Source organism: Lethenteron reissneri, chromosome 60 (genome assembly GCF_015708825.2).
Source record: "Lethenteron reissneri isolate LAM-NWPU_2019-01 chromosome 60, ASM1570882v1, whole genome shotgun sequence".
Taxonomy (NCBI): domain Eukaryota; kingdom Metazoa; phylum Chordata; class Hyperoartia; order Petromyzontiformes; family Petromyzontidae; genus Lethenteron; species Lethenteron reissneri.
The window spans coordinates 1,157,031-1,183,985 of NC_083838.1; the positions used below are offsets into that span (position 1 = coordinate 1,157,031).

Below are 26,955 nucleotides of genomic sequence, written 5' to 3' on the forward strand. Positions count from 1 at the left end.
TTCGTGACTGCAGGGATTCATCTTCTTGGTTCTTTCGGTAAAGTCACGTAGAAGGGAAGTAATAAAATAATACAAATATAAAACGTAATAAAATACAATTCTCACGACGTTTCGGCCACAACGCAAGCAGCATGGCAGCCGAGTGTGGAATCGGTGCGTCCCACGCGCCACGCAGGCCGATACAGGCGTCCAACTTCAAATCAATCACAGCGGGAGGCAGCGATGACAGGATCGGAGTGCAGCTTTTATTTTCATTCATATTTAGTTTTTGTGTCCCGGTTCTTGTTGTTTTTACTTCATGGACATGTGTCAGCTGAACAAAAGCCTTATCGATTGAATATACCACGACGTTTTTGTTAATGTTTTGTAATCCAGATACACATAGGGACGTCCATCGAGGAGGTGGAGCGATGGAATCAGCCGGCCTCGGGTGGATCACTACGTCGCAAGGACCGTTAAAAGGGTGGCGGTAGCTTGCGGAGGCCTTCATCCAACAGTGGATTGACCGTGGCTGACGATGAAACACGTTCAAGAATGTCATCAGTGCACATCTTAATAGCCGCTTGAGGCTGAGCTCAACGTAGATGACGACGCACAGGTGAGAAGCGAGAAAGCCGAACCCACTCGATCAGCTTCAACCGCTTTGCACCGCGAGACCACGGCGGTCGGGAGGCCTTCATCCAGCAGTGGATATATCACTGCTGCTGCTGCTGTTTTCTCAAGCCTCTATTCAAGCGTGCGTTTGTTGCGCGAATGAGCAGAAACAGCAGACACGCAGGACTTGTCACCGCGCTGTTAGCCGTGAAGGCCTCGCAGAGTCACGATAATCCGTCTCGAGAGGGACTTGCAAGCCCAGGTCCCGAGCGAGGAAGTAATCCCTGGGCCGGAGCAGACGTCGGTACCAACCGAGACAGGACAACTTCAGTCGTGCCCATTTATTGACGCACGCCGAGACAATTCTGGTGAGTTATGTGGTTAACCATGGCGCGTGGGACGTTATGTGGTTAACCGCATAACTCGCCGTTATTTGGCCACGTACAGAAACTGGAACCGCTGAAAATCAGCCACCTCAGGTGGTACCGGCAAGTGACATACCTAGCGAGGTCTGGGCTCACAAAAAAAAAAACTTTCCTCTTGCCTGTGGCTATTTCAATTCGAATCTGCAACAGACAAAGAGAACCCATAACAGAAACACAACTTATAAACTATTTTTATTTTAGCGATTAAGGCCCACTGAGCTATTTAGCTCTTTTTAAATACTTTATATTAAGTTCACTTGCTTGCTTGCTTACTTGCTTACGACCGTGCAAATCTTTCGGTCGTGTTTTAACCCACTTCCCGTGATCCAATCGAGCTGACATTTTCCACACAGACTCGTTGTGCGTAACAATTAATGTTCGTGAAAAAAATTCCCGAAATTTTACACTTTTCAGGACAAAAATATTATATTTAATTACCAATTGCTTAATGGTGCCATGCAATCATCTGACCCATAAGTGGCAGCCATCTCAAGCCAGAGGACGAGAGGACTCTAGCCGCCACGCATATAAAGGATTTATAGTGAAAAACTTTGTTTTTACGGGTTATACTTGTTCACAAGTGACCTGGCTCCCACAAATCATAGCTTAACGAAGCGGCGGCTGATCGCCACGTGGAAATTTACAGCAGCAGCCAAATGCTTTAACACACGTGATGTTGATTCTAAAAACGTGGAGGGAAAAACCGGAGGATCCGGAGGAAAATCCACGAGCTCGCGGGGAGAGACACACAAACTCCAACTATACAGCAGGCATCGTCACGGCCGGGCCCGAATCCACGACCTCCCGTATACCAGGCGAGGTAGTTAACATCTCGCCACCGTGGCACTCATGCAGGCCGGATGCAAAGAGACTTTACTGCTGTTATGGGTTCTCTTCGTCCTGGACAAAAGGCGGTTGTCACCTGAAGCCCATGGCTAGCGGGGTCCCCTGCCTCCCACCACAGTGCAAAGGCCTCTCCATATACCGGGCTCCACCGGAGGAATCATGGCAGCAGTGAACACCGATTGACCGTGTCTCTGGGGCCTGTCTGCCAGCACAGGGACTCCTCTCCTTACGAACGAGGCAGGTTCCAGAGGTTCTGTTCGTAAGTCGATTTGTTCGTAAGTTCCAACTTTACTCCCATCGATTCCAAACACGTCGTACGGCGTGTACACTCAAACACGGGGAATGCCTTTAAAAGTTGTACGATCTCCTGTAGATGCCGCTGGTTCTTCACGTTCTGCAGACGTAGATGCCACCACCGCCATCTATTGCGCGGCGGTTGAACTTACGACTCTCGGTCCGAACGGGCAACTACGTAACTCTGAAAGTTCGTACGTTGAATGTTCGTAAGTAGAGGACTCTCTGTACTGTATCAGGTGTTAAGATGTGCACACACCAAACACCGATTGCAAGGTATCTGATCGTTGTCTTTGAAACCGATTGGCCTACGCCAGAGACGGCCTTCTTGATGGCCTAGTCTCACCAGCAGTGTTAGACCCGGTGTCTGTTTGGTGATGGAGCGTATCTTGCCACAAGCACGTGCGGTTAATGCATACCTGATGCCTTGCTGGAGTTATCTATTTGTTGTTTGGACATCTTAACACCTTCTGCTTTATTACCAGAAAGGGTTAAAGCCAATTATTGTTTTTTTCATTGTTGACTGTGCCTCTACTCATGAAGTCTTAACGGGAGGTGAAAACGGTCATCGGGTGTGTCTCCGTATCACCGCCCCCACCCCCGTTGGGACAGGCCTCACCATCTCAACTCGCCGAGTCGGTGATCTTACCGACAAAATGACCAAACATTCAGTTCTTTTCAGCTGGTGGTCTGGATAAGGCTGAGAGCTTTATGACACGAAACGCAATTTGTTTTTGTCCGTTTCACAATTTTTCGCACCTTCGATAAACAAGGAACATGAACCATCATCACGCCAACTCCGCTCATCCTTGCAGAAGCACCGGCTTTTAGCTCGGCCATCGAACAGAGACGGTGATCATTGCGTCGCGCGGCGCTTTCAGATGCGCTTGTGCGTCCGTCTGGAACGCTCTTCCTTCCGATATCAAGACGCCACCGGAGCCATCATCTCGATTGACAAACTCGCATCTTTAGAACAGTTTTGTGCGTTTGGTTTGCTGCCCTTCCCCCGACACCTCCGATTAGCGCGGTTGACTACGTACGGTGCGAAAGAAGTCCAACACACATGCGTACATACTTTGCCCCAAATGTCTTCCAAGAGTCTAGAAACCATCTTCTTCCAGCACTCTCCCCTCCGGGGCAATCAAACGTCCCCCCCGTTGAGGCCTACACAGTCCTGGTGAGTTCACGGCACGGCACGGCACGGCCTTCATCCAGCAGCGGATTGGCGTCGACGGCAGCACGTGGACATGCGTGACGATTGCATAATCATTACGTGATCGCTGCCAGAAAGAATTCGGAACGCCTGAAAGCCGAAGGGGCTTGTCGATTCACTTCATGATCGCTCAACGCACTTACCTGTTCAAAGCTTCATCGGCGTTTGATATGTCAGTCATCGTAACAGCCCAGTCGATGGCACAGTCGAGCCGTCGAGTCTGAGTCGGTGTACCTCATGGAGTTATTCTCTTAGTCCTTGTTGACTACAGCAGTCAAACATGTAATGAGAAACTTATAGTTATTTAATGATTAGGCTACGGAATTATCTTTCGTTCAGACTCGTTAATTGTCTCGTCACAGTCATTCTGTAATCTCTGGTGGGTCGCTGGTGGTGGTGGTGATGATGATAGTGATGATGGTGACGATAATGGTAGTGGTGACGATAGTGGTAATGATGATGGTGGTGATGTTGGTAATGATGTTGGTAATGATGGTAATGATGATGGTGGTGATGATGGTGATGGTGGTGATAATGATGATAGCGGTGGTGGTGATAATCGCGGTGACGGTGACAATGATAGTGGTGGTGACAATGGTGGTAGTGATGATGGTGTTGGTTACGATGGTGGTGGTGGTGATGGTTAGTCGTAGTCATTGCCCACGATTCTCTTCCACCCGTTGCCACCGTTGTCACCGGAATTTAAGACAAGCTCATAATTTTCATCAACAGCGTTCACTTACTAAATTACCACTGCCGCCCCCCCCCGTCACTCCCCGCTGTCACCAGGCAGCGGTCGCCGTGGTCCGGGCAGCCGAGAGCCCCGCTTGCTCTCACTGGGCCTAACCCTCGGAGAACTGGCGGTAGAGCGCGCCGAGCTCCGGGTCGGTGAAATTGGGCACAAAGTTGATGCGGACAATTTCACTGAAGCCTTCGTCCGCCGTGGGCGGCACGTACTTGTTCCTGCAAAGGGTCCGCGGGCAGCAGAGGACAAAAAAAGGAATGTCACGCGGCGCACGCGACGCTTGGGGGCGCCGTGAAACGCTCGTCACCAAACGTACAAAAGATGTGCCCGGAAATTATTAAATTGGCGATGGTGGCGGTGTGCGGAACGGGAGGTGCGCGTGTGGCCGAGGCCTCCAGTATTAAAAGTAAGAATAGGTTGTTTGACCCTTGTCTGGCAATACAACAGGTTGTGTGTTGAGATGTTCAAACGCCAAATTGATATCCTTTGCAAGGAATCAGGTACTGCATTAACCACGCACGGTACATGTGGTGGTGAACATGGAAACAAACTTGCTCTGATTATAATGTGTGCATGGTCTTTGAAACTGATTGGCCTACACCAGACACTGGTGAGACTAAGCCCTAAAGAAGGCTGTCATTGGTGTAGGTCAATCGGTTTCAAAGACAATGCATAGATTATTAGAACAAGTTTTTGTTTGCATGTTTACCACAAGCACTGTTTGTGGTTAATGCAGATTTGATTCATTGCGAAAGGTTTCTATTTGGTGGGTTGGCCTTGTTTGTTTGTTCTAGTACGGAGTAAGACTGATGGCCTTAATCTAAGTTGTCTTGTGGTTGTTGTTGTTGTTTGACTTGCATCCCACTGGGATTTTTGCACACAACGTTGGTGTACAGTGCTTTTTCTGCAATATTTTGCTGTCTTTTTTTGGATTTTCTGTTTGCACTCAGTCACATATTCACTTTAAGATGTTTTCTTGTTCATGTTTTTGTTTTTTTGTTTGTTGCGGTTGCACCAAGAGCCGAATGGCTCACAGGGCTATACCTAATACATGAACTTGAACATCTGAACACAACTCCTGTTTTATTGACAGAGAGGCTAAAGCCAATACTTTTTACCGCCGTTTTCTTTTTGTTAATGATAAATCAACTTCGGGCTCAAGGTCGGCTCGCACTGGACCATCGTCACGAGGGCTATCGTACCCATCCCCCACCTCCTTTCGCCACAGTCAGAGCTGATGCACCCAGCAGCGGGTAGATGGTGACTGGACGATGGCAATGACGACAACGATGATCACGATGGCGATAATGATGATCACGATGATGACGACGACGACGATGATCACGATGATGACGACGATGATCATGATGACGACGACGACGATGATCATGATGATGACGACGATGATCATGATGATGACGATGATGGCGATAATGATGATCACGATGATGACGATGGCGATGATGATCATGATGATAACGACGGCGATAATGATGATCATGATGATGACGACGACGACGATGATCATAATGATGACGATGGCGATTATGATGATGATCACGATGATGACGACGACAACAATGATGATCACGACGATGACGACAATGATGATCACGATGACGACGACGCCGATGATGACGGCGCTTGTTATTTGTTGCGGATGCAGGCGTGCGGGGGAGACAAACCTGCTGGCGTTCATCACCATCACGTTGACCGGCACGTGCTCTTTGCCCACGGCCTCGCGGAACTGCCCGAGCCATGACGAAGGAGACACAGAGACAGCGAGAAACCACACGTTGTTATTGTTGTTGTTATTGTTGTTGTTATCGTTGTTGTTGCCCTGGTTCACCCAGCAAAGCCGTACTCGAGTCTCAAGACTGTTTGGCAGGAGGGTCCTGCCAGGTTTTGGCAGCGGTAACGGAACGATATTGTTGCTGCTCCTGCTGCTCTGTGTGATCCCAATTAGGGAGTGGTGGTGCAGCGGTTGGCGCGTTGCGCTACGAACCCGGCGATCCGAGTTCGATTCCCTCTCACGGCCACCAACACCACTGAACCAGTTCTGGGCCTCCCCTAGGTCGACTTAGCCTCAAATGAGTACCTAGTGTAAACATCGCCAATAGGGAGACAAAGGCGGCCTGGCGAGATGCTGGCCACCCACCCCCTCGTGTGGCATGCTGGTCTCCAAAGGTGCTCGCTAACAGCACTCGCCCCAACAGTCTGTTAAGGCTACACTGTATGGTTCAGGGTGGTTTGAGCGAGCGAGTTGGAGAGTGTACGAGTGAGTGCGTGGACGACTGCGAGACTCACCCGGTTATTGTGCATCGCGTGTTCGAAGGTCGTTGTGAACAGAAAGCAACGGCAAGGGACGCCAGCCTTCCGTGCACAATCCACGTACCTACACACAGCCCCACAGAGTAATACTACCATTACACACACACACAGCCCCACAGAGTAATACTCTCACTACACAATACACGTACCTACACACAGACCCACAGAGTAATACTATCACTACACAATCCACACACAGCCCCACAGAGTAATACTATCACTACACAACACACACAAACACATAGAGTAATACTATCACTACACGATACAACAACCGCCATTCGCCACTAAGTGGCGGTGACATCACCACGACGCTTGTGCCAGGCTATGTGCACCTTGAGGCCACGTGAAGTGTCGAACGCCCGCTGGCAGGAGGTCACGGGGCAGACCCAGGTGCCACGGGTCGACTGACTGAGATGACCGAGATGACTGGCTGATGCACCACCTGTGCCCCCTACTGTACCAACTTGCTGTGCTTTAGTCACCCGGCGCTCCGCACGTTGTTGTGAGCGTCGCTCCTCCGCCCTCCGTTGTTGTTGGAGGGTGACTACCTCCAACTGCCCAGTAGCGTCCTTCACGAGCCTCCTCCACAGAGGCCGATCTTGACACCGCTGGTACCAGTCATCGGCAAGTCCACTCAGCTCCACGTCCTCCTGTACCACATCACTCCATCTCTTCTCTAGCCCGTGCCGCGCCCGTTTAGCCCCCTCGATCCGGCCGAACAAAAGCTGTTGAGGCATGCGGTGGCTGGGCATGCGGGCTACATGACCCAGCCAAAGCAGCCTTGCCTGCCGGAGGAGCTCACCGATGGGACTTTGTCCAGATCTTCCGAGGATTTGTGAGCTCCGCACACAATCCAGCCTGCAGGTTTAAACCCAGGATGGATCGTAGGCAGACCAGCCTAAATGTTTCTAACCGACGAAGATATTCCATTAGGAAGGGTCCACGTTTCGCGTAGAGAAGGGAGGGCATTGACCGTGGCCGAGAAGATCACACATGCTGGCGTACAAGAGACTGGACGAGGCTCTCCCAGGCAAACAAGCGCAATGATGACGATGATAATAATAATAACGACGCGCAGCAGAGAGCGGTGGTAGCAGTGGCAGCTGTAGCCGATGCCGTTGAGTGACGAGGGGGTGGGGCGCCGGCACCTTTTCCGCGCGTCCACCTCCAGGTTGGTGTTGTCCACCACGACCCCATGTCCACCACGCAGGGCCTCCTCGCACGCCGCCACACACTTCTGCCAGTTCCCCAGCGTGTCCTTGCACAGCAGGCGACAGAGAGACAAAGACGAAGATCCCCCCCGCCGCATAGCCTTAACAGACTGTCGGGGCAAGTGCTCTTCGCGAGTAGCAGCGCCTATGAAATCCGGCACGGCGCACGAGGGGGTGGGTGGCCAGCACCACGCCCGGCCGCCTTTGTCTCTCCTCAGCCGCCATGTTAACTACGCACAGCAACGGGTACTCATTTGAGGCCGAGTCGACCAAGGGGAGGCCCATCGTCATCATCATCACCACCGTACCCTGTTCACGTAGCTGTAGCCCTTGGACACCATGTGCTCTTTGAAGAACGTCGACTTCCCAGCTGCAACGACAAACACGCGCACGACTTTACCCGCACGGAGAGACAGCGACGATGGCAGCAGTGACGACGACAACGACAGGAGGCGGGCGATTATGATTCGAGGACGATGATTTGTTTGCCGCGTGATGACGATCGGCAGCGGCAGCCTCGCCACGCCGGCGCGGCGCTGGCAACGGGAACCGAACGTGACGATCGGTGGCGGCTGTCAACACGGGATTCTGGGAGTTGCAATTCCGCTTCGTCGTCTCACCTGCGGGGAATCCCACCGCCACCACCACCTCCGGCTCCTCGTGGCAAAGCGTGGCCGTGGCCGGGAGGAACAGAGGGGAGCTGGGGCTCACCATGCGCTGGGTGAGGGGGCGGGGGACAGAGGAGGATATCAGCATTATCGTCAGCATGATCATCAGCAGCAGTAGCAGCCTTGGCAGCAGCAGCAGTATGAACAACATCGGCAGCATCTACAGCATCGGCAGCATCGGCAGCATCACTGGCTGGGAGGAACAGCTGAGAGATGGAACTCGCTGTGCGTTGGGTGAGCAGGGAGGGAGGGAGTCATCGGCATTACCAGCATCACCGGCATTAAAGGAGTTGGTGAAACATCCAGCATAGGGCCACAGAGCTTGGGCAATAATTGTTGGTTACGCCGGCTGTGGCTGCCTTCACGCTCTGTCCGTGGGTTTATCGCGCCTGCTGCTGCTGCTGCTGCGTTACAAATCTGCGTCTTTGTTATTTTGGCGGTCGGACTCACAGGGTCGAAGTCGGGCAGGCTGTAGGGTGCCGTCTTCCATCCCAGGAAGATCTCCTCCGGAGTGTGGAACGGGAGTCCCACGTTGAGAGCAAACTTACAAAAACGACAAAGGCGGTGATGATAGTAATAGTAGTAGTCAAGGGACGAAGGCCACACGCACCCACTGCGTTGTGAAACGGTATCCAACTTTGTGTTTGTGCCGTATGGGTGCCACGGTGGCTAGGAGATGTTAACTACCTCGCCTGGTATACAGGAGGTCGTGGGTTCGACCCCGACCCTGACACCTGCTGCTGCTGTATATTTGGAGTTTGCGTGTCTCTCTCTCCCCATGGCCGCGTGGATTTTTCTCCGGCTGCTTCGGTTTTTCCCTCCACATTTAGAATCAACGTCACGCGAGTAGTGTGTGGTAGGCTCTGGATTATCCGCGCTAAAGATGGGGAGGACGGCCATGGATCATTCAAAACAGCGGAACATCCCAAAAAAATCTATTTTCCATGGATCTCATTGCCAAAAACCACGAGTATAGGTATAAATTATGTTAAAGCTTCTCTGCCATCGCACAGCTTTCATAAATGAAAACTCACCTAAATTAAATGATGGGATAAATCACTCGATTGTTACACTTCAGATTTAAAACCAATACTAACGATCGACCGTCGATCGATGACGCGCGTGCTCAGCGATAGAGACACTTTCCTGCTCCCGCCCAGCAGAAGACTCGGCCCACTGAGTGGATGACAGCAGCAGAGCCACGCCAATCAAACTCCGCCCACTGTAGTAAAGATATGGCAACTACTGTACTGTAGGGGCGATCGCGTGGATTTCGGATTAACGGGAGGAACATAATTGTTCGGTATGAGCACCGTGTGATTTGTAATGAACATTTCAAAGAATAACAACATAGAACTGTTTTTATATTTTAGATTATTAATTTGGGCTTGAGAAAAATCCACACGTTATTTGCAGAAAAATCTCCGGTGCGTGGTAAATCCGCACATCGGATAAACCGCACGCGGTATTTGGCTGCGATACATTTCCACGCGAGGAGCCACTTCGTCGAGCTATCGTTGACCACCTCGCCAGCGTGACTCGGCGACGCTTCCCTGAACAAACCGGCGCCCCCCCCCCATTGCGACGGCTCGCCACGCTACCGACGTTGGGACCGTCACGGCGTGGGGGGGGGGGGGGGGGTGTGCGTCGTTGTCGTCGCGAACGCCGAGCCGGCTGCGGTGCGCCCCGTGCCGATTCCTCACCAGGCGATCGCTGCAGGAGAAGTCCTTCTTCTTCTTTCCGGGGGCCCAGTTTGCCGGGCGTCCTGCGGCATCTGCGAACACGGGACAAGGGCGGACGCATGGGGGTGGGGGCGGACGTCGCCACGGTAGCGATGCGCCAGGGACGGCCGTCGGGAATAAACGATTTTGAACGTAACGTTTCGGATTGCTGTCCGTTCCATTTTTCAAGGACGATGTCGGATATTTTTTGTTCCCACGGTCACCGATTGTTCATGTCGTGTTAAGTTGTTTCACGCGTGGGGGGCGGGGGGCGGTTAGACGTCGCAGTGACGCGGGGTGGCGTCGACATTTTGGCGGAGTGTTCGAATGGCGGTGGACGCGCACAAACAATATAATCGGAGCAGCAAGATTATGCGCCATGGAGAAGGGCCATTGTCCGAAACATCTGACTGAAAACTTTCCCTTATAAGGCCACACTTCACAGCGGTATTGACGAATGTTGCATTTGTAGTGGGTTCACGAACGACAGAGACGGTGTGTAGTCGAGGCAGCACTATTTATAATAACTCAACAGGCTAACACTGAGAAGGGGTAAGGGCCCCTTCACCCGTACTAGACTGGGATACACCCCTAGGCTATCTGCCTAACTATTTATGCTCCCAGGTCCTCCGTTAAAGGCGCTAGGGGAGGCTACCTGACCTGGCACAGCCAAGGCGCAGGTCACGACACCCAGCCAGACAGACCAGTCCCTGAGAAGGACATCGGGTCAGAGGAGTTCCAGGATCTATCTGGCCGGTCTTCAGTCTTTACTGGCTCTTCGCTCTTCGGCTCCCCAACACTGCCTCGAGCTCTCTGGCTCTCCGCCTTTTATACGAATTGGACACCGAGGGGCCGGGCTCTGAGGGATCAAAATTTTTCCCCGCCGGCGACGCAAGGGCCTCTCCTCTTTAAGCAAGTGACGTCACGTGATGTTCGTGGGCCGCCCGCTCGTGCGGCGGTATCGTTACCGTCGACGGCCACTACCCATGGCCGTCAACCCATAGGGTTCACCCCGTATCCTTGTACAGGGCAATTGAGTTTTCAGGTCCATACGGCGTACAGCCGTTTCAATGCGGGCAACAAAAAATGTAATGTCTATTTGTTTGTGTTTCTCCCTTGTGATGGGACTTTGTAGGATGAATGTTGAGATTTTTAAGGGGCACGGGGTGACCAATAAGGTCTGAGTTGGTCTGTAATAAGATAGGGCACTGATAAGAGGTTGACAGGTATGCACTACCAGTGGCATTAACCGGGGCGGCCGCTGAACTCGAACCGGGAAACCTCTCGCTCGCAAACAGCAACCGGCAAACGGCCGCGACCGACCGCCGGGCCGCATTGCCGCCCCTTGGCCTTGACCCCGGCCCATGTGGGAGACACCCCCCTGCGGCGGCAAACCGCAGCGCCTCCGCACGCACTCACCTCCGACGTACAGACTCTTGCCGATGTCGACTTCGATTCCGTCGTTGGCCTACGAGGGGACGAGAGGACGGAAGAACTGCGTCGCCATTCTGCCTGCAAGGGCGCTAATGGCGACCGCGGCAACACCACGTGCCGTCGTCCGCTTCGCCGGCAGCGGACGCCACGAGTTGCCGCGACGCCGATTGAGGAAGGGAGGAGCCGGGGACATCGATTGGCTCGCCGATCACGTCACGGTCCAAAATTTTACGTATATTTAAAAACTCAACGCCGCAAATTACTCAATCGCTATCGCACGCTCTCCCGACTGCGAACACAAGGCGGGACACCTTTTGCAAAAAGGGGTCTTCGGATTCGGCGAGGAAGTCCTGGGGAATTACGTAAATGGGAAACTAAATGAAATCCGCTGCTGGATGGAGACAGCGGATGGACGGAGACGCGGACGGAATGAACGCGTTCCCACTCACTTTCTGGATCAGGTGGTGCCACATGCCCAGCATGGGCTTGCGAATCAAGCCAGGTCCACTCGCCACGAACACCTGCAAAGAGACAATGACAAAGATCCCCACCGCCCCGTGGTGTAGCCACAGACCGCTGGGGCAAGTGCTATTCACGAGCACCTATGAAGGCCGGCACGGCACACAAACGGGTGAGTGGCCAGCACCACGCCCGGCTGCCTTTGTCTTAAATTACCTGTAATTGGGAATAGGTACAGAGTAGTAATTCTCGCCCCCTACTGGCAGACTATTGGCCACCCTGCAGGCCGGTGCTGAGAGACTTTGTGCCGCACAGGGACAATTGACACTGTTAGTCCTTTTCAAATGTTTGAAATGGGATGTGACACGGAGGCATTTAAGCACCTTATGAGTGAAAATTGTATTATTTTTATGATGATGATTACAGTGATCATAGATTTGACTGATAATGCTGATGATGATTATGCTGATGATGCTGATGATGATGCTGTTGATGCTAATGATGATGATCATGCTGATGATGCTGATGATGGTGCTGATGATGATGATGATGCTGATGATGATGCTAATGCTGTTGATGATGATGATGTTGATGATGCTGATGATGTTGATGATGTTGATGATGCTAATGATGATGCTCATGCTGATGATGCTGATGATGATGCTGATGATGCTAATGATGATGCTGTTGATGCTGATGATGATGTTGATGATGCTGATGATGTTGATGATGCAAGCATCACCTGAACTGGCAGACCCAGAGTGACTATAATTGACTCCACCTTGGCCTGAAACTCATCAGCTCTCAGTTTCCCGCGAGCAATTCCCATCTGATTGGTGAAGAACACCACCTGACACACACACACACAGGCAGACAACAACCACAATTCATCACTAAGTGGCGGTGATGTCACGACGGAGATTGCGACAAGCTAGGTTAGGCTGAGTGTTACAGGGCATAGTAGTAGGTTTTTACCCTTTCAACTGGTACAAAAACTGACACCTTTATACAAGGCATCATGTTTGCAATAACCACAATACAAGCAGTCAAAATGCAAACAAAAGAAACAACTCTGATGATGGTAATGATATGCACTGTCCTTCTGGCGTCATCTGGTCCAACACCAATGGAGACTAGGCTCTAAGAAAAGCTGTCTCAGGTGTGGACCAATCAACTTCAAGGACAGTGCATATCATTACCATCATCAGAGTTGTTTCTTTTTGTTTGCATTTTGACTGCTTGTGTTGTGGTTATTGCAAACATGATGCCTTATATAAAGGTGTCAGTTTTTGTACCAGTTGAAAGGGTAAAAACCTACTACTATATTTTGCCACTGGTAAAGGAGATGTCTCATAGTGTTACAGGGCACTTTGATGGCATTGCGTGAAGTGGAAGGCTTGATGCTGAAAGGTCACGGGACAGACCCAGGTGCCATGGGTTGACCAACTGAGATGGCTGGCAGATGCACCAGCTGCCCCCCCTACCGTGCTAATGTGCTGCGTTTTAGTCGCCCACCGCTCCGCTCACTGTTGCGAGCGTCGCTCCTCCACTGCTGGAGGGCGACCGCCTAATTCTGTGCCTCTACGTCATGAAGCATGCTCGAATTATCAATCTCCACGACCCGCACGGTGTCGGGAGGGCCTCATCCAGCAGTGGATTGACAATGGGGCTGTAGGTGCAAACGTATTTGCGACGTGCATCTTTCAATATCAAGTTTCAAGGTCTATGACCCCCCCCATCCCCCAAGGTCTATGACCTTGAAACTCTGTGGGTCACCACCACCGCCCAGTCTACGAGAACACATCCGCTCCTCCGATGAGCACGGTCGGCTACGTACGGTGCGAAAGAAGTTCAACATACGTACACGGTGATTTTGTTAGGTGAGAATACGTGAGACCAGGAATGGGAGTCTCATTTGCAAGAGTGACGTGGGGCATTAAAATGAGCCACGGTTGGGAAATAATTGCCTGCCGTGTGTATCATCCCGACATAGTCACGGTGTCATTTTGGAATTCGGCACAAAATTGGACCCCCTCCCGCCCTCCGCCCTCCGCCGACACGCCGAACATGGCGGCACGCCGGACATGGCAACACGCTGGACACGCCGACATGCGGACACGCCGAAATGCCGGACAAGGTGACATGCTGACATGCCGGACGTGGTGACACGCCGACACGCCGGACACGCCGGACACGCCAGCACGCCAACACGCCAGACACGCCAACACGCACGATGGTGGCCTTGCCACGGCAAAAGACGTCCGGGGGTCATATTTTTAATGTTCGCTGCCGCGGTACTTAACACGGTCGTGACACATCGCGATAACGATCGGGGCGGGCCGCTCAATTCGAAACAAGGTGGGGGTGGGGGGTAGGAGGTGGGGTGGAGGGGATGGGCTACCGATGGCCACGTGCCGCCCCCTTGAGCCTGTACCTTGTAGCCGTCTTCCAAGAGGTGTTTGAGCTTCTTGGGCACCTCGGGGTACAAGATCCTGCACACACACGCACACGCACGTAAGACGCACGCAGACATTCACACGTACAACAAACAACACAAATATTCCCCGTAGAGCCACACAGACTTGGGGGAGTCAAGTGGAGTTTGGGGAGCACTGATTAAGTGTGGCCAGCAGCAGAATAATAATTTCCCATAGGGGTCCCATTGTCTTGATTAACGAGACATTTTCGATTAATGATTCATTTTCGATTAACGATACGTTTGTGATATCACGCGGACCGGCCAATTTCGGCCGTAGAACCCTTAAGTGGACTCGGCAGACTTCAGCAACTCACTCTTTTATGAGCGCTTGGAGAGCAACTGGCCGCTAGCTTTCAACGTTTGATGTGCGTTGCTTAAGGAAACAGTTCTCTTGAATACTTTTGCTTAAAAGTGAAGTAAGATCATTAACGCTTTAACAAGTTCTTATAACGTGTATTTATTATAATTGCGTGTTTAAATATTGCAAGCTATGCTTTTAGGGTGGAAAATATCAACTTCCCATTGTCTAGGTTCAAATTAAGCACTTTCACGCGTATCTCCTATATTCGATTAATGATAATTTCAATTGACAATGTTTGTCGTGCAACCAATTAATATCGTTAACCGAGGGCCCACTCTAACATACGTACAACTCACTACATTTGAGCACCCGGTTTCATCACACGTGGCTGAAATCCGGTGACCATGGTGATGAAGGATAACATCAACTCTGGAGGGGTAACCTTCCGAAAAGAAATACAATTTTTTTGACAAAGCGTCACGATCATATTTCTCACTTCCAGTCATCAGGTCCGGTTGCGAAAACGCGTCCGGATTTGGTGGTGATGATGGTTGAATCAATGTCGAAGCCGGCAACCTGAGCACAGAGGGAATCCACAATAAGCCACAAACGTAATCTCACGTGATGAGCTGTTTGTTGTGTAGAGACATTCGTGACTGGCCTGAGGCCATCAACTCGCTACACTGGAGAAGCCAGTTTAATCACAACTCGGCCTAAGTGATCGGTGAGTCTCTATGCGAGTGTATGGATCTCTCTGTGGGTCTGTGGGTCTCAATGCGAGTCTGTGGGTCTCTCTGTGGATCTCTCCGTGGGTCTCAATGTGAGTCTATGGGTCTATCTGAGTCTCTGGGTTTTTCTGTGGATCTATGAGCGTCAATGCGAGTCTGTGGGTCTCTCTGTGAGGCTATGGGTCTCTATGTACATCTATGGGTCTCTCTGGGTCTGTGGGTGTCTCTGTGGGTGTATGGGTCTCTATGTGAGTCTCTGTGTCTCTCTGTGGGCCTCTCTGCGGGTCTCAAAGAGAGTCTATGGGTCACTTTGTGAGTCTATGGGTCTCTCAGTGGATCTCTCTGTGGGTGTATGGGTCTCTACATAAGTAATTGGTGGCAGGGCTGACCCCATCAATCACACCTCTCGCTGTGTGAATCGGTAAGGCTCTATGTGTGAGTCTACAGGTCTCTTTGTAAGCATGCAAGCCTCCACATAAGGTCGTGGTGATCAGGCTCAGGTCAACTCACTCTACTGGAGAACCCAGTTTAATCGTAACTCATTCTGTACGAGTCTACGAGTCTCTGAGTCTACAGGTCCCTCCGGGGTTCTATGGCTTTCTGTAAACACCAGCCTCTACACACAAGTGAATGATGACTGGGCTGAGATCGTCGACAGGTTTACCCTCGAGAACCCGGTTTAATCGCGGGCGGGCAACTGATGTGTGCATTTGACCCCGGGGTTCGTAGCGGCGATGGATCGCATCAGTGTCTCCAACGCGGCCGTAATGAATCGCCGCTCACCTTAGCTGACGCACGGACCCCCTTTGCGGTGAAGAGCAGGAGGTTTCCCTCCTTCTCCCAGCGGTCGCGAGTGCATGCGGACGGAGAGCCAAGTGCGGAATCCGCTGCATTCACCAACACGTTACACGAACGTGCACGCTTATGAACACAAAGATACAAATCCCCCGTGTAGCCTTAACAGACTGTTGGGGCAAGTGCTGTTAGCGAGCGGCACCTATGAAGGCCGGCACGGCACACGAGGGGGTGGGTGGCCAACACCACGCCCGGCCGCCTTCGTCTCCCTAGTGGCGATGATTACACACCGCACCAGGTACTCATTTGAGGCTGAGTCGACCCAGGGGATGCCCAGAACCGGTTCAGATAATAGTCACCGCTGTTGGCCACGAGCGGGAATTGAACTCGGGTCGCAGGGTTCATAGCGCAGCGTAGCGCTAACCGATACACTACCGCTCTCCATAAACACACACACAAACTTATAACAACACACACCCAAAACAAGTCACCTTTACTTTGATTAAACACGTAAAAACTCAAGAGACCAGGAAAAATAAATATTATCTTATTGGTGACCCCGTGCCCCTGAAAAATCTCAACGTTCATCTTAGAAAGTCCCATCACAAGGGAGAAACACAAACAAATAAACAAAACTAAATATTGCCCGTATTGAAACGGCTGTACGCTGTATGGACCTGAAAACAAAACTTCCCTGCACAAGGATACGGGGTGAACCAAATGGGTTGACAGCTGTGCACTAACAACACAACGGGCACCTTAGCTACAGCCACTGTTGATCCAAACCGGAAGTAACGGCACTCAGCGGTGTGCCATGTGACCACCGCGTTGCGTGCGCAATGCTCTCAGCCTTGTATCGACCACCGATTCAACAGAACTGAAAGCGTGGCAGCCCCTTCCGCACACACCGTTTCGACCTTTTATTTGTAGTCGGGCCACACTTTCAACCTCTGTTCTGGACAAAAGCAGAGGGCATCGCACGCGCAAAGTGGCGTTAGCGCAGCGTGCACAAGAGGCGTATACGGGGAGCCGTGCCTTGCTCCTGTGCCGAGTGGGAGGCAGCACGCAAGCTCCCTTGGGTGCTGTCGTTCAGAATTCCTTTCCAGCAACGCATGACGCATTCTCCCCTGTCCGTCAGTTGTCTACTCCCTTAGCGCGAGAGACGGTCAGACGCGAGCCGATGCCAAACAACACGCGCTTATTCAAATGATTTTGTAGCACGAGATAAGCCACTTCGTTGAGCTGTCATTTGTGGTAGCCAAGTCGCTTCTGAAAAAGAAGCTAATAACTCAGTGGGGCCTTACACCCTGGTAAGATTACATTTTTCCGATACTTTGCCCTCCTATCGTGTTGCTGCGTTGTGTTTGTTGTTGTAGCGTTCTAACCCCGTGCCTCTACCGAACATCTGTAGTATAAAATAAATATTCTGATTCTGAGCTACACTTCTTCCGGGACGATGACGGATTTCCCACCTCTCCCGCCGGGTAGCGCCACAGCGTTTGACGATGATGACGACGATGACGACGACGACGCCGTTGCTGCCGTCATCGTCGCCGTGACCTTTGAACCCTGAGCGATCTCATGGAGGCTCCTCAACTTCTCCGCCACCTCCTCTTCGTCCTCCTGCTCCTCCTCCTCGCCCCCCGAGTCGCGCTCGCTCCGTTCCTCGTTGCCGTCCAACGACTCCTCCACGCGCGTCCTCTTCGCGTCGCCAGATTTCGGGTCGTCAGACGACCGCTTGGGCGCCTTGCTCGGGAAGAAGTCCTGCGCCGCACGCGGCAGGCAGGCAATCGGCCGATACGTTTGCGTCAAATTTATAAAACATGTGGCCACGGTGAATTTGGCACCAGTGAAATGAGATTTGCAATTGCGACGCTTTCAGACACGCTTCTGCGGCCATCTGGAACGCTCTTCGTTCCGATATTAGGAAGCCACTGGCGCACTTTTAAATCATCTAGTTTGAAAATGCATTGCATGTACGTATGCTTTTAAAGCAGAATTTAGGCATGTATGGAGGCTTTTAAAGAATAATGTATGCATGCATGTATGTATGCCTTTTCAGCAGAATGTATGCATGTATGGAGGCTTTTAAAGAATAATGTATGCATGTATGTATGTATGCCTTTTAAGCAGAATGTATGCATGTATGTATGCTGAACTTATGTCGCGCCGTACGTAGCCAACCGTGCCAATCGGAGGATGGACGCAGTGTCCGGGCGGAAAGGTGGTCATGACGAGTGCGGGTTTTATTCTAAGGCTCACACCTTAATGGTTTTGCGCGGGGACTCAGATCGGCCGCCAGGCTTGGAGGCCGAGTGAGAGGAGGCGGTTTTCTGGCCGCCGCCGCCGCCACCACCGCCGCCGCTCCCGCCAAACATCACGCTGTAGGGGTATCGCTCGTTCACCATGAGCACGACGCCACCGTCCGCGAGCCGCACAGACTCGCCCACTTGGAGCTCCGTGCCGCTCACCCACGTGGGGTTGACCCCCAGCTGCGGGTGCAGAGAGAGAGGAAGAGAGAGAGGAAGAGAGAGAGAGACGTCGCCCGTCTCCTCCGTCGCGTAGAATAACAAAATAGAAATCGGGCAAGGCGATTATCGTGGAGTTCAACTCGAACGGTATATCACAGCACCGCTTTAATGACGGCAATGTTACCGTTTTACCGATGCAGCTGCTAATGCTGCTGATGATGATAATGATGATGAAGCTGCTGTTATTGTTCCCGCTGACAGTGATGATCATGATGGCAAATAACTTTGCAGCAATCCGGGTCTCACCCTTTTCACCATCACAGTCTTGGAACCGTAGTCAGCAATAAGCTCCACTGCACACAAACAACAACAAAAAAACACAGCCATCGATCGGAAATCCGCGCTAATGACGGGGAGGAAGACAGCTGCGCATAATTCAAAATCGCAGATAATACAAAAAATATATACATTTTCCGCAGATCTCTATGCCAAAAAACACTAATATTGGTATAAATTACATATTTTAATTCACGTATAATATCCAGTTTCTGATTGAAAGTTAAAACGACAAGCTTAAATTTCTCTCTGGCATCGCACGGTTTTCGTAAATTAAAACCCTCAAAATAAACGATCGGATAAATCACTCAAAATGAAGCACAACTGACAATTTCGATTTAGAACCAATACTAACGATCGGCCGATCGATGATGCGCAGAAGACTCGGCCCACTGAGTGGATGCCAGCAGCAGAGCCACGCCTATAAACGTCAATCAAACTCCACTCACTGTTGTAATGATATGGCAACTACTGTACTGTGGAGGCAATCACATGGATTTCGGATTAACCGGAGCAACATTTTTGTTCGGTTTAAGCATGTGACTTGTGATGAACACTTCCAACAATAACAATGTAGAACTGTTTTTAGATGATAAATTTGGGCTTAAGGGAAAATCCACAGCCATTAATTTACGTAAAAATCTGAGGGACGCGATCAGATTAATCGCACGTGGGTAATCGAGAGTCTACTGTATGCAAAATATTTGTATTCCACATCCTCCCTCGCATCGTACATTGCAAAAATTCTGACGTTCTGACGTTCCGTGCGGTACTTCCAGGGGGCAATCGACGGTGACCAGGGATACCGGACGGGTTACAGCAGGCGGGGTAGTAACCGTTCATTTTTAAAACACTCACCCTGTTGGCGTGCGCATTTTCGGTCGATGATTTTCGTGTTTGTTCCCCTGCCCAGGAGAATCGATTTCCCGTCGGGGAGGGATACGGGAGTGTGCCTGCCCTCCTTACTCACAAATAAGCACTCCATTGCTGTGGAAGAAACACAAAGATCCCCCACCGCGTAGCCTTAACAGACTGATGGGGCAAGTGCTGTTAGCGAGTAGCATCTATGAAGGCCGGAACTGTGGCACACGAGGGGGTGGGTAGCCAGCACCACGCCCGGCCGCCTTTGTCTTCCCAGTGGCGATGTTTACACACCGCACAGGTACTCATTGGAGGCTGAGTCTACCTAGGGGAGGAGGCTCAGCACCGGTTCAGATAATCGTCACTGGTGTTGGCCGTGAGCAGGAATCGAACCCGGGTCACACACACACACACGACTCCCAGGCAGGGCCTTCCAAATGTCTGCAGAGTCGAAAACATCAATGATGATCATCAATGATGAGTTTGCATAGCCAGCAAAGAGCAAATATTCCACATAATTGCAGATGCATCCATCCCACTCACCCCCTTCACTCACCTACCCTACTCCACCCACCCCCTTTACTCACCCCCTTCACTTATCCATTCACTCACCCCTTCACTCACCTACCCCACTCACCCCCTTCACTCACCCACCCCCTTCACTCACCCACCCACTCACCCCCTTCACTTACCCATTCACTCACCCATTCACTCACCCACCCACTCACCCCGTCACTCACCCCTTCACTCACCCATTCACTCACAACTTCACGAGGCATGAGGACTCCCTCTAGGTCCATCCAGACTGAAATTATCAAAATTTCGACCGTAACATTAACGCAACAGGTAAACCTTTAACCTTTTCACTTAATGTCAAATAAAAATAAAACTCTGTTAGATACATGCCTCAACATTAAGGCATGTATTTAACTGCTCTGCAAATACAAATATCTCCCCCTCATATTGCTTTGAACAGACTTATTTCTGAAAGTATATGTACAGTACAGTACTTGTATGATGAACTTCTTTCGCACCGTACATAGCCAACCGTGGTAATCGGAGGTGCAGTGTTAGTCTATGGGCAGTGTTGAGTCTATGGGTAGTGTTGGTCTATGGGTAGTGTTGGTCTATGGGTAGTGTTAGTCTATGGGTAGTGTTAGTCTATGGGTAGTGTTAGTCTATGGGTAGTGTTGGTCTATGGGTAGTGTTGAGTCTATGGGTAGTGTTGAGTCTATGGGTAGTGTTGAGTCTATGGGTAGTGTTGGTCTATGGGTAGTGTTGGTCTATGGGTAGTGTTAGTCTATGGGTAGTGTTAGTCTATGGGTAGTGTTAGTCTATGGGTAGTGTTGGTCTATGGGTAGTGTTGAGTCTATGGGTAGTGTTGAGTCTATGGGTAGTGTTGAGTCTATGGGTAGTGTTAGTCTATGGGTAGTGTTAGTCTATGGGTAGTGTTAGTCTATGGGTAGTGTTGGTCTATGGGTAGTGTTGAGTCTATGGGTAGTGTTGAGTCTATGGGTAGTGTTGAGTCTATGGGTAGTGTTGAGTCTATGGGTAGTGTTGAGTCTATGGGTAGTGTTAGTCTATGGGTAGTGTTGAGTCTATGGGTAGTGTTGAGTCTATGGGTAGTGTTGAGTCTATGGGTAGTGTTGAGTCTATGGGTAGTGTTGAGTCTATGGGTAGTGTTGAGTCTATGGGTAGTGTTAGTCTATGGGTAGTGTTAGTCTATGGGTAGTGTTAGTCTATGGGTAGTGTTGAGTCTATGGGTAGTGTTGAGTCTATGGGTAGTGTTGAGTCTATGGGTAGTGTTAGTCTATGGGTAGTGTTAGTCTATGGGTAGTGTTAGTCTATGGGTAGTGTTTAGTCTATGGGTAGTGTTGAGTCTATGGGTAGTGTTGAGTCTATGGGTAGTGTTGAGTCTATGGGTAGTGTTGAGTCTATGGGTAGTGTTGGTCTATGGGTAGTGTTGGTCTATGGGTAGTGTTGAGTCTATGGGTAGTGTTGAGTCTATGGGTAGTGTTGAGTCTATGGGTATGTGTTGAGTCTATGGGTAGTGTGTGAGTCTATGGGTAGTGTTGAGTCTATGGGTAGTGTTGAGTTATGGGTAGTGTTGAGTCTATGGGTAGTGGTTGAGTCTATGGGTAGTGTTGAGTCTATGGGTAGTGTTGAGGCTTATGGGGTAGTGTTTGAGTCTATGGGTAGTGTTGAGTCTATGGGTAGTGTTGAGTCTATGGTAGTGTAGTCTATGGGTAGTGTTAGTCTATGGTAGTGTTAGTCTATGGGTAGTGTTAGGTCTATGGGTAGTGGTGAGTCTATGGGTAGGTGTTAGTCTATGGGTAGTGTTGAGTCTATGGGTAGTGTTGAGTCTATGGGTAGTGTTAGTCTATGGGTAGTGTTAGTCTATGGGTATGTTGAGTCTATGGGTAGTGTTGAGTCTATGGGTAGTGTTGAGTCTATGGTAGTGTTGAGTATATGGGTAGTGTTAGTCTATGGGTAGTGTTAGTCTATGGGTAGTGTTAGTCTATGGAGTAGTGTTAGTCTATGGGTAGTGTTAGTCTATGGGTAGTGGAGTCTATGGGTAGTGTTGAGTTCATGAGTATGTGTTGAGTCTATGGGTAGTGTTGAGTCTATGGGAGTGTTTAGTCTCATGGGTAGTGTTGAGTCTATGAGTAGTGTTAGTCTATGGGTAGTGTTAGTCTATGGGCAGTGTTAGTCTATGGGTAGTGTTAGTCTATGGGTAGTGTTAGTCTATGGGTAGTGTTGAGTCTATGGGTAGTGTTGAGTCTATGGGTAGTGTTGAGTCTATGGGTAGTGTTAGTCTATGGGTAGTGTTAGTCTATGGGTAGTGTTGAGTCTATGGGTAGTGTTAGTCTATGGGTAGTGTTGAGTCTATGGGTAGTGTTGAGTCTATGGGTAGTGTGAGTCTATGGGTAGTGTTGAGTCTATGGGCAGTGTTGAGTCTATGGGCAGTGTTGAGTCTATGGGCAGTGTTGAGTCTATGGGTAGTGTTAGTCTATGGGTAGTGTTAGTCTATGGGTAGTGTTGAGTATATGGGTAGTGTTAGTCTATGGGTAGTGTTGAGTCTATGGGTAGTGTTGAGTCTATGGGTAGTGTTGAGTCTATGGGCAGTGTTGAGTCTATGGGTAGTGTTGAGTCTATGGGTAGTGTTGAGTCTATGGGTAGTGTTAGTCTATGGGCAGTGTTGAGTCTATGGGTAGTGTTGAGTCTATGGGTAGTGTTGAGTCTATGGGTAGTGTTGAGTCTATGGGTAGTGTTGAGTCTATGGGTAGTGTTAGTCTATGGGTAGTGTTGAGTCTATGGGTAGAGTTGAGTCTATGGGTAGTGTTGAGTCTATGGGTAGTGTTGAGTCTATGGGTAGTGTTGAGTCTATGGGTAGTGTTGAGTCTATGGGTAGTGTTGAGTCTATGGGTAGTGTTAGTCTATGGGTAGTGTTAGTCTATGGGTAGTGTTGAGTCTATGGGTAGTGTTGAGTCTATGGGTAGTGTTGAGTCTATGGGTAGTGTTGAGTCTATGGGTAGTGTTGAGTCTATGGGTAGTGTTGAGTCTATGGGTAGTGTTGAGTCTATGGGTAGTGTTGAGTCTATGGGTAGTGTTGAGTCTATGGGTAGTGTTCGTCTCTGCAGTAGGTATGTTGAACTTCTTTCGCTCCATACGTAGCCAACCGCGCTAATCGGAGGTGCGGGGGAGGAACAAACCAGACAAAAAAGCACTTCTGAAGCAATGAGTTTTCAATATTTTTGTGCGCACTAGCTCAAGTGGCATCCCAAAATCGTAAGAGCTGTGAGCGAGCACAGATTCAAGGCCGGCATGGCGCTCGGGACTGGGTGGTTTTATACACCGCGGCAAGTTCGTATTTAAGGCCGAGCCGACCGAGGCGGAGGCCTTGCAAACAGTCGCTAGCACACGGACAACAACCATCATCAACCACCACCACCATCATCACCCCCCATCATCATCACCCCCATAATCATCAACCACCGTCATCATCACCCCCATCACCATCAACCACCGTCATCATCACCCCCATCACCATCATCATCACCACCGTCATCATCATAACAATCATCACCCCCATCATCATCATAACCATCATCATCGCCCCCATCATCATAACCATCATCATCATCATCATCACCCCCATCATCATCATCACCCCCATCATCACCCCCATCATCATCAACCACCACCATCATCACCACCGTCATTATCACCACCACCATCATCACCCCCACCATCATCATTATAACCATCATCGCCCCCATAATCATCAACCACCACCATCATCACCACCGTCATCATCATCATAACAATAATCACCCCCATCATCATCATAACCATCATCATCGCCCCCATCACCATCATCATCACCACCGTCATCATCATCATAACAATAATCACCCCCATCATCATCATAACCATCATCATCGCCCCCATCATCATAACCATCATCATGATCACCACCATCATCATCATCACCCCCATCATCATCACCCCCATCATCATCACCCCCATCATCATCACCCCCATCATCATCACCCCCATCATCACCACCACCATCATCATCACCCCCATCATCACCACCACCATCATCATCATCACCCCCATCATCATCACCCCCATCATCATCACCCCCATCATCATCACCCCCATCATCACCACCACCATCATCATCACCCCCATCATCACCACCACCATCATCATCACCCCCATCATCATCACCCCCATCATCATCACCCCCATCATCACCACCACCATCATCATCACCCCCATCATCACCACCACCATCATCACCACCCCCATCATCATCACCCCCATCATCACCCCCATCATCATCACCCCCATCATCATCACCCCCATCATCACCACCACCATCATCACCCCCATCATCATCATAACCATCATCATCATAACCATCATCATCATAACCATCATCATCACCCCCATCATCATCACCCCCATCATCTACATAACCATCATCATCACCCCCATCATCATAACCATCATCATTACCCCCATCATCATCAACCCCATGATCATCACCACCACCATCATCACCCCCATCATCATCATAACCATCATCATCACCCCCATCATCATCACCCCCATCATCATCATCATCACCCCCATCATCATCACCCCCATCATCATCACCACCATCATCATCACCACCATCATCAACATAACCATCATCATCACCCCCATCATCATCAACCCCATGATCATCACCACTATCATCACCCCCATCATCATCATAACCATCATCATCAGCCCCATAATCATAACCCCCATCATCATCACCACCACCACCACCATCATCATCACCCCCATCATCATCACCACCATCATCACCCCCATCATCATCAACCCCATGATCATCACCACCATCATCACCCCCATCATCATCACCACCACCATCATCACCCCCATCATCATCACCACCATCATCATCACCCCCATCATCATCACCACCATCATCATCACCACCATCATCAACATAACCATCATCATCACCCCCATCATCATCAACCCCATGATCATCACCACTATCATCACCCCCATCATCATCATAACCATCATCATCAGCCCCATAATCATAACCCCCATCATCATCACCACCACCACCACCATCATCATCACCCCCATCATCATCACCACCATCATCACCCCCATCATCTACATAACCATCATCATCACCCCCATCATCATCAACCCCATGATCATCACCACCATCATCACCCCCATCATCATCACCACCACCATCATCACCCCCATCATCATCACCACCACCCCCACCATCATCACCCCCATCATCATCACCAGCATCATCACCACCACCCCCATCATCACCACCCCACCACCATCACCACCCCACCATCACCACCCCACCACCATCATCACCCCCATCATCATCACCCCCATCATCATCACCCCCATCATCATCACCACCACCCCCACCATCACCATCCCACCATCATCATCACCACCATCACCACCACCGTCACTCACATCACACGGGAACGGACATCTCACCGCGATTCAAAGTTGACCGATTCCAACTTGCAGGCCAGCGGGCGAACGGCTCAAAAGCGCGCACTTGAATGCCGCTAAATTATATTAAATCGCTATTATAACGACAACAGAACAACAATAAACAACAAATCAACAACAACAATCAACAACAGAGCTCGCTCCACACCAAGCGTCAATCCTCCTCGATTCAACCTCCCCCTACACTCTGCGCTCAGACACGAGAGAGGACGGAGACACTTGGAGACGCAAGATGCCCTCGGGGCGCAGCTTTCAACGGCGCCGCGGTCACCCCTCTCCCCCCAGCGCATCAAAGGGGCCCCAGGGGCATTTTACTTATTGACAAGTTGCATCGTCGCAGCGCGCCTCGCAATGGGAAAGGCGATGACGCGGAGGACAGATTCCGTACAACGTATAAGCACGGGGGCATTGTTTACACTGGATTTCATAGACCGTATTAGTAACGGCATTAACCAGAATCTGAATATTCTTTGGGTCCATCTTCTTGGTTCTTTCGGTAAAGTCACGTAGATGGGAAGTAATAAAGTCATAAAAATAAAACATAATCAAATATTATATATAATAAAATATATAATAAAATATTATGTTTTATTTTCATTATTGTTTTTTTATTTTTATTATTGTTTTATTGTTATTATTTTATAATAATAAAACATAATAAAAATAAAACATAATAAAATATTATAAAAATAAAACATAATAAAATATTATGTTTAATTTTTATTATTTTATTACTTCCCTTCTACGTGACTTTACCGAAAGAACCAAGAAGATGAATCCCTGCAGTCACGAAAGCTTTAAATCGAAATTCTTTGGGTCTTTAGGTAAATCTACGGATATAGAAAAAAATTACAAAAATCAAAATCACGACGTTTCGATCGCAACAGAAGCAATCGTCTTCAGGCGAAAAAGACGAAAATCTGCCCCCCAACAACCTCGCATTCATCATAGACAGATAGAGAAAGTTGTTTAGA

General features: G+C 50.0%; 1 protein-coding gene across 1 annotated transcript; it reads right to left on the reverse strand.

Annotated features, from left to right (window-relative positions):
* On the reverse strand, positions 1–26,052 carry LOC133357911 (bifunctional polynucleotide phosphatase/kinase-like). The gene is made up of 19 exons (XM_061576091.1): positions 25,964–26,052; positions 19,913–20,041; positions 19,025–19,071; positions 18,512–18,739; positions 17,720–18,011; positions 16,236–16,339; positions 15,221–15,300; positions 14,379–14,436; positions 12,687–12,794; positions 11,935–12,006; positions 11,471–11,519; positions 10,034–10,104; positions 8,781–8,873; positions 8,283–8,379; positions 7,971–8,032; positions 7,600–7,709; positions 6,425–6,512; positions 5,803–5,864; positions 1–4,335 (listed from the first exon to the last, which is right to left on the reverse strand). Exons 2-19 carry the CDS (start codon positions 20,037–20,039, stop codon positions 4,215–4,217), a joined length of 1,869 nt encoding a protein of 622 aa, XP_061432075.1. The 5' UTR covers positions 20,040–20,041; positions 25,964–26,052; the 3' UTR covers positions 1–4,214.
* Between the last annotated feature and the right edge of the window lie 903 nt (positions 26,053–26,955).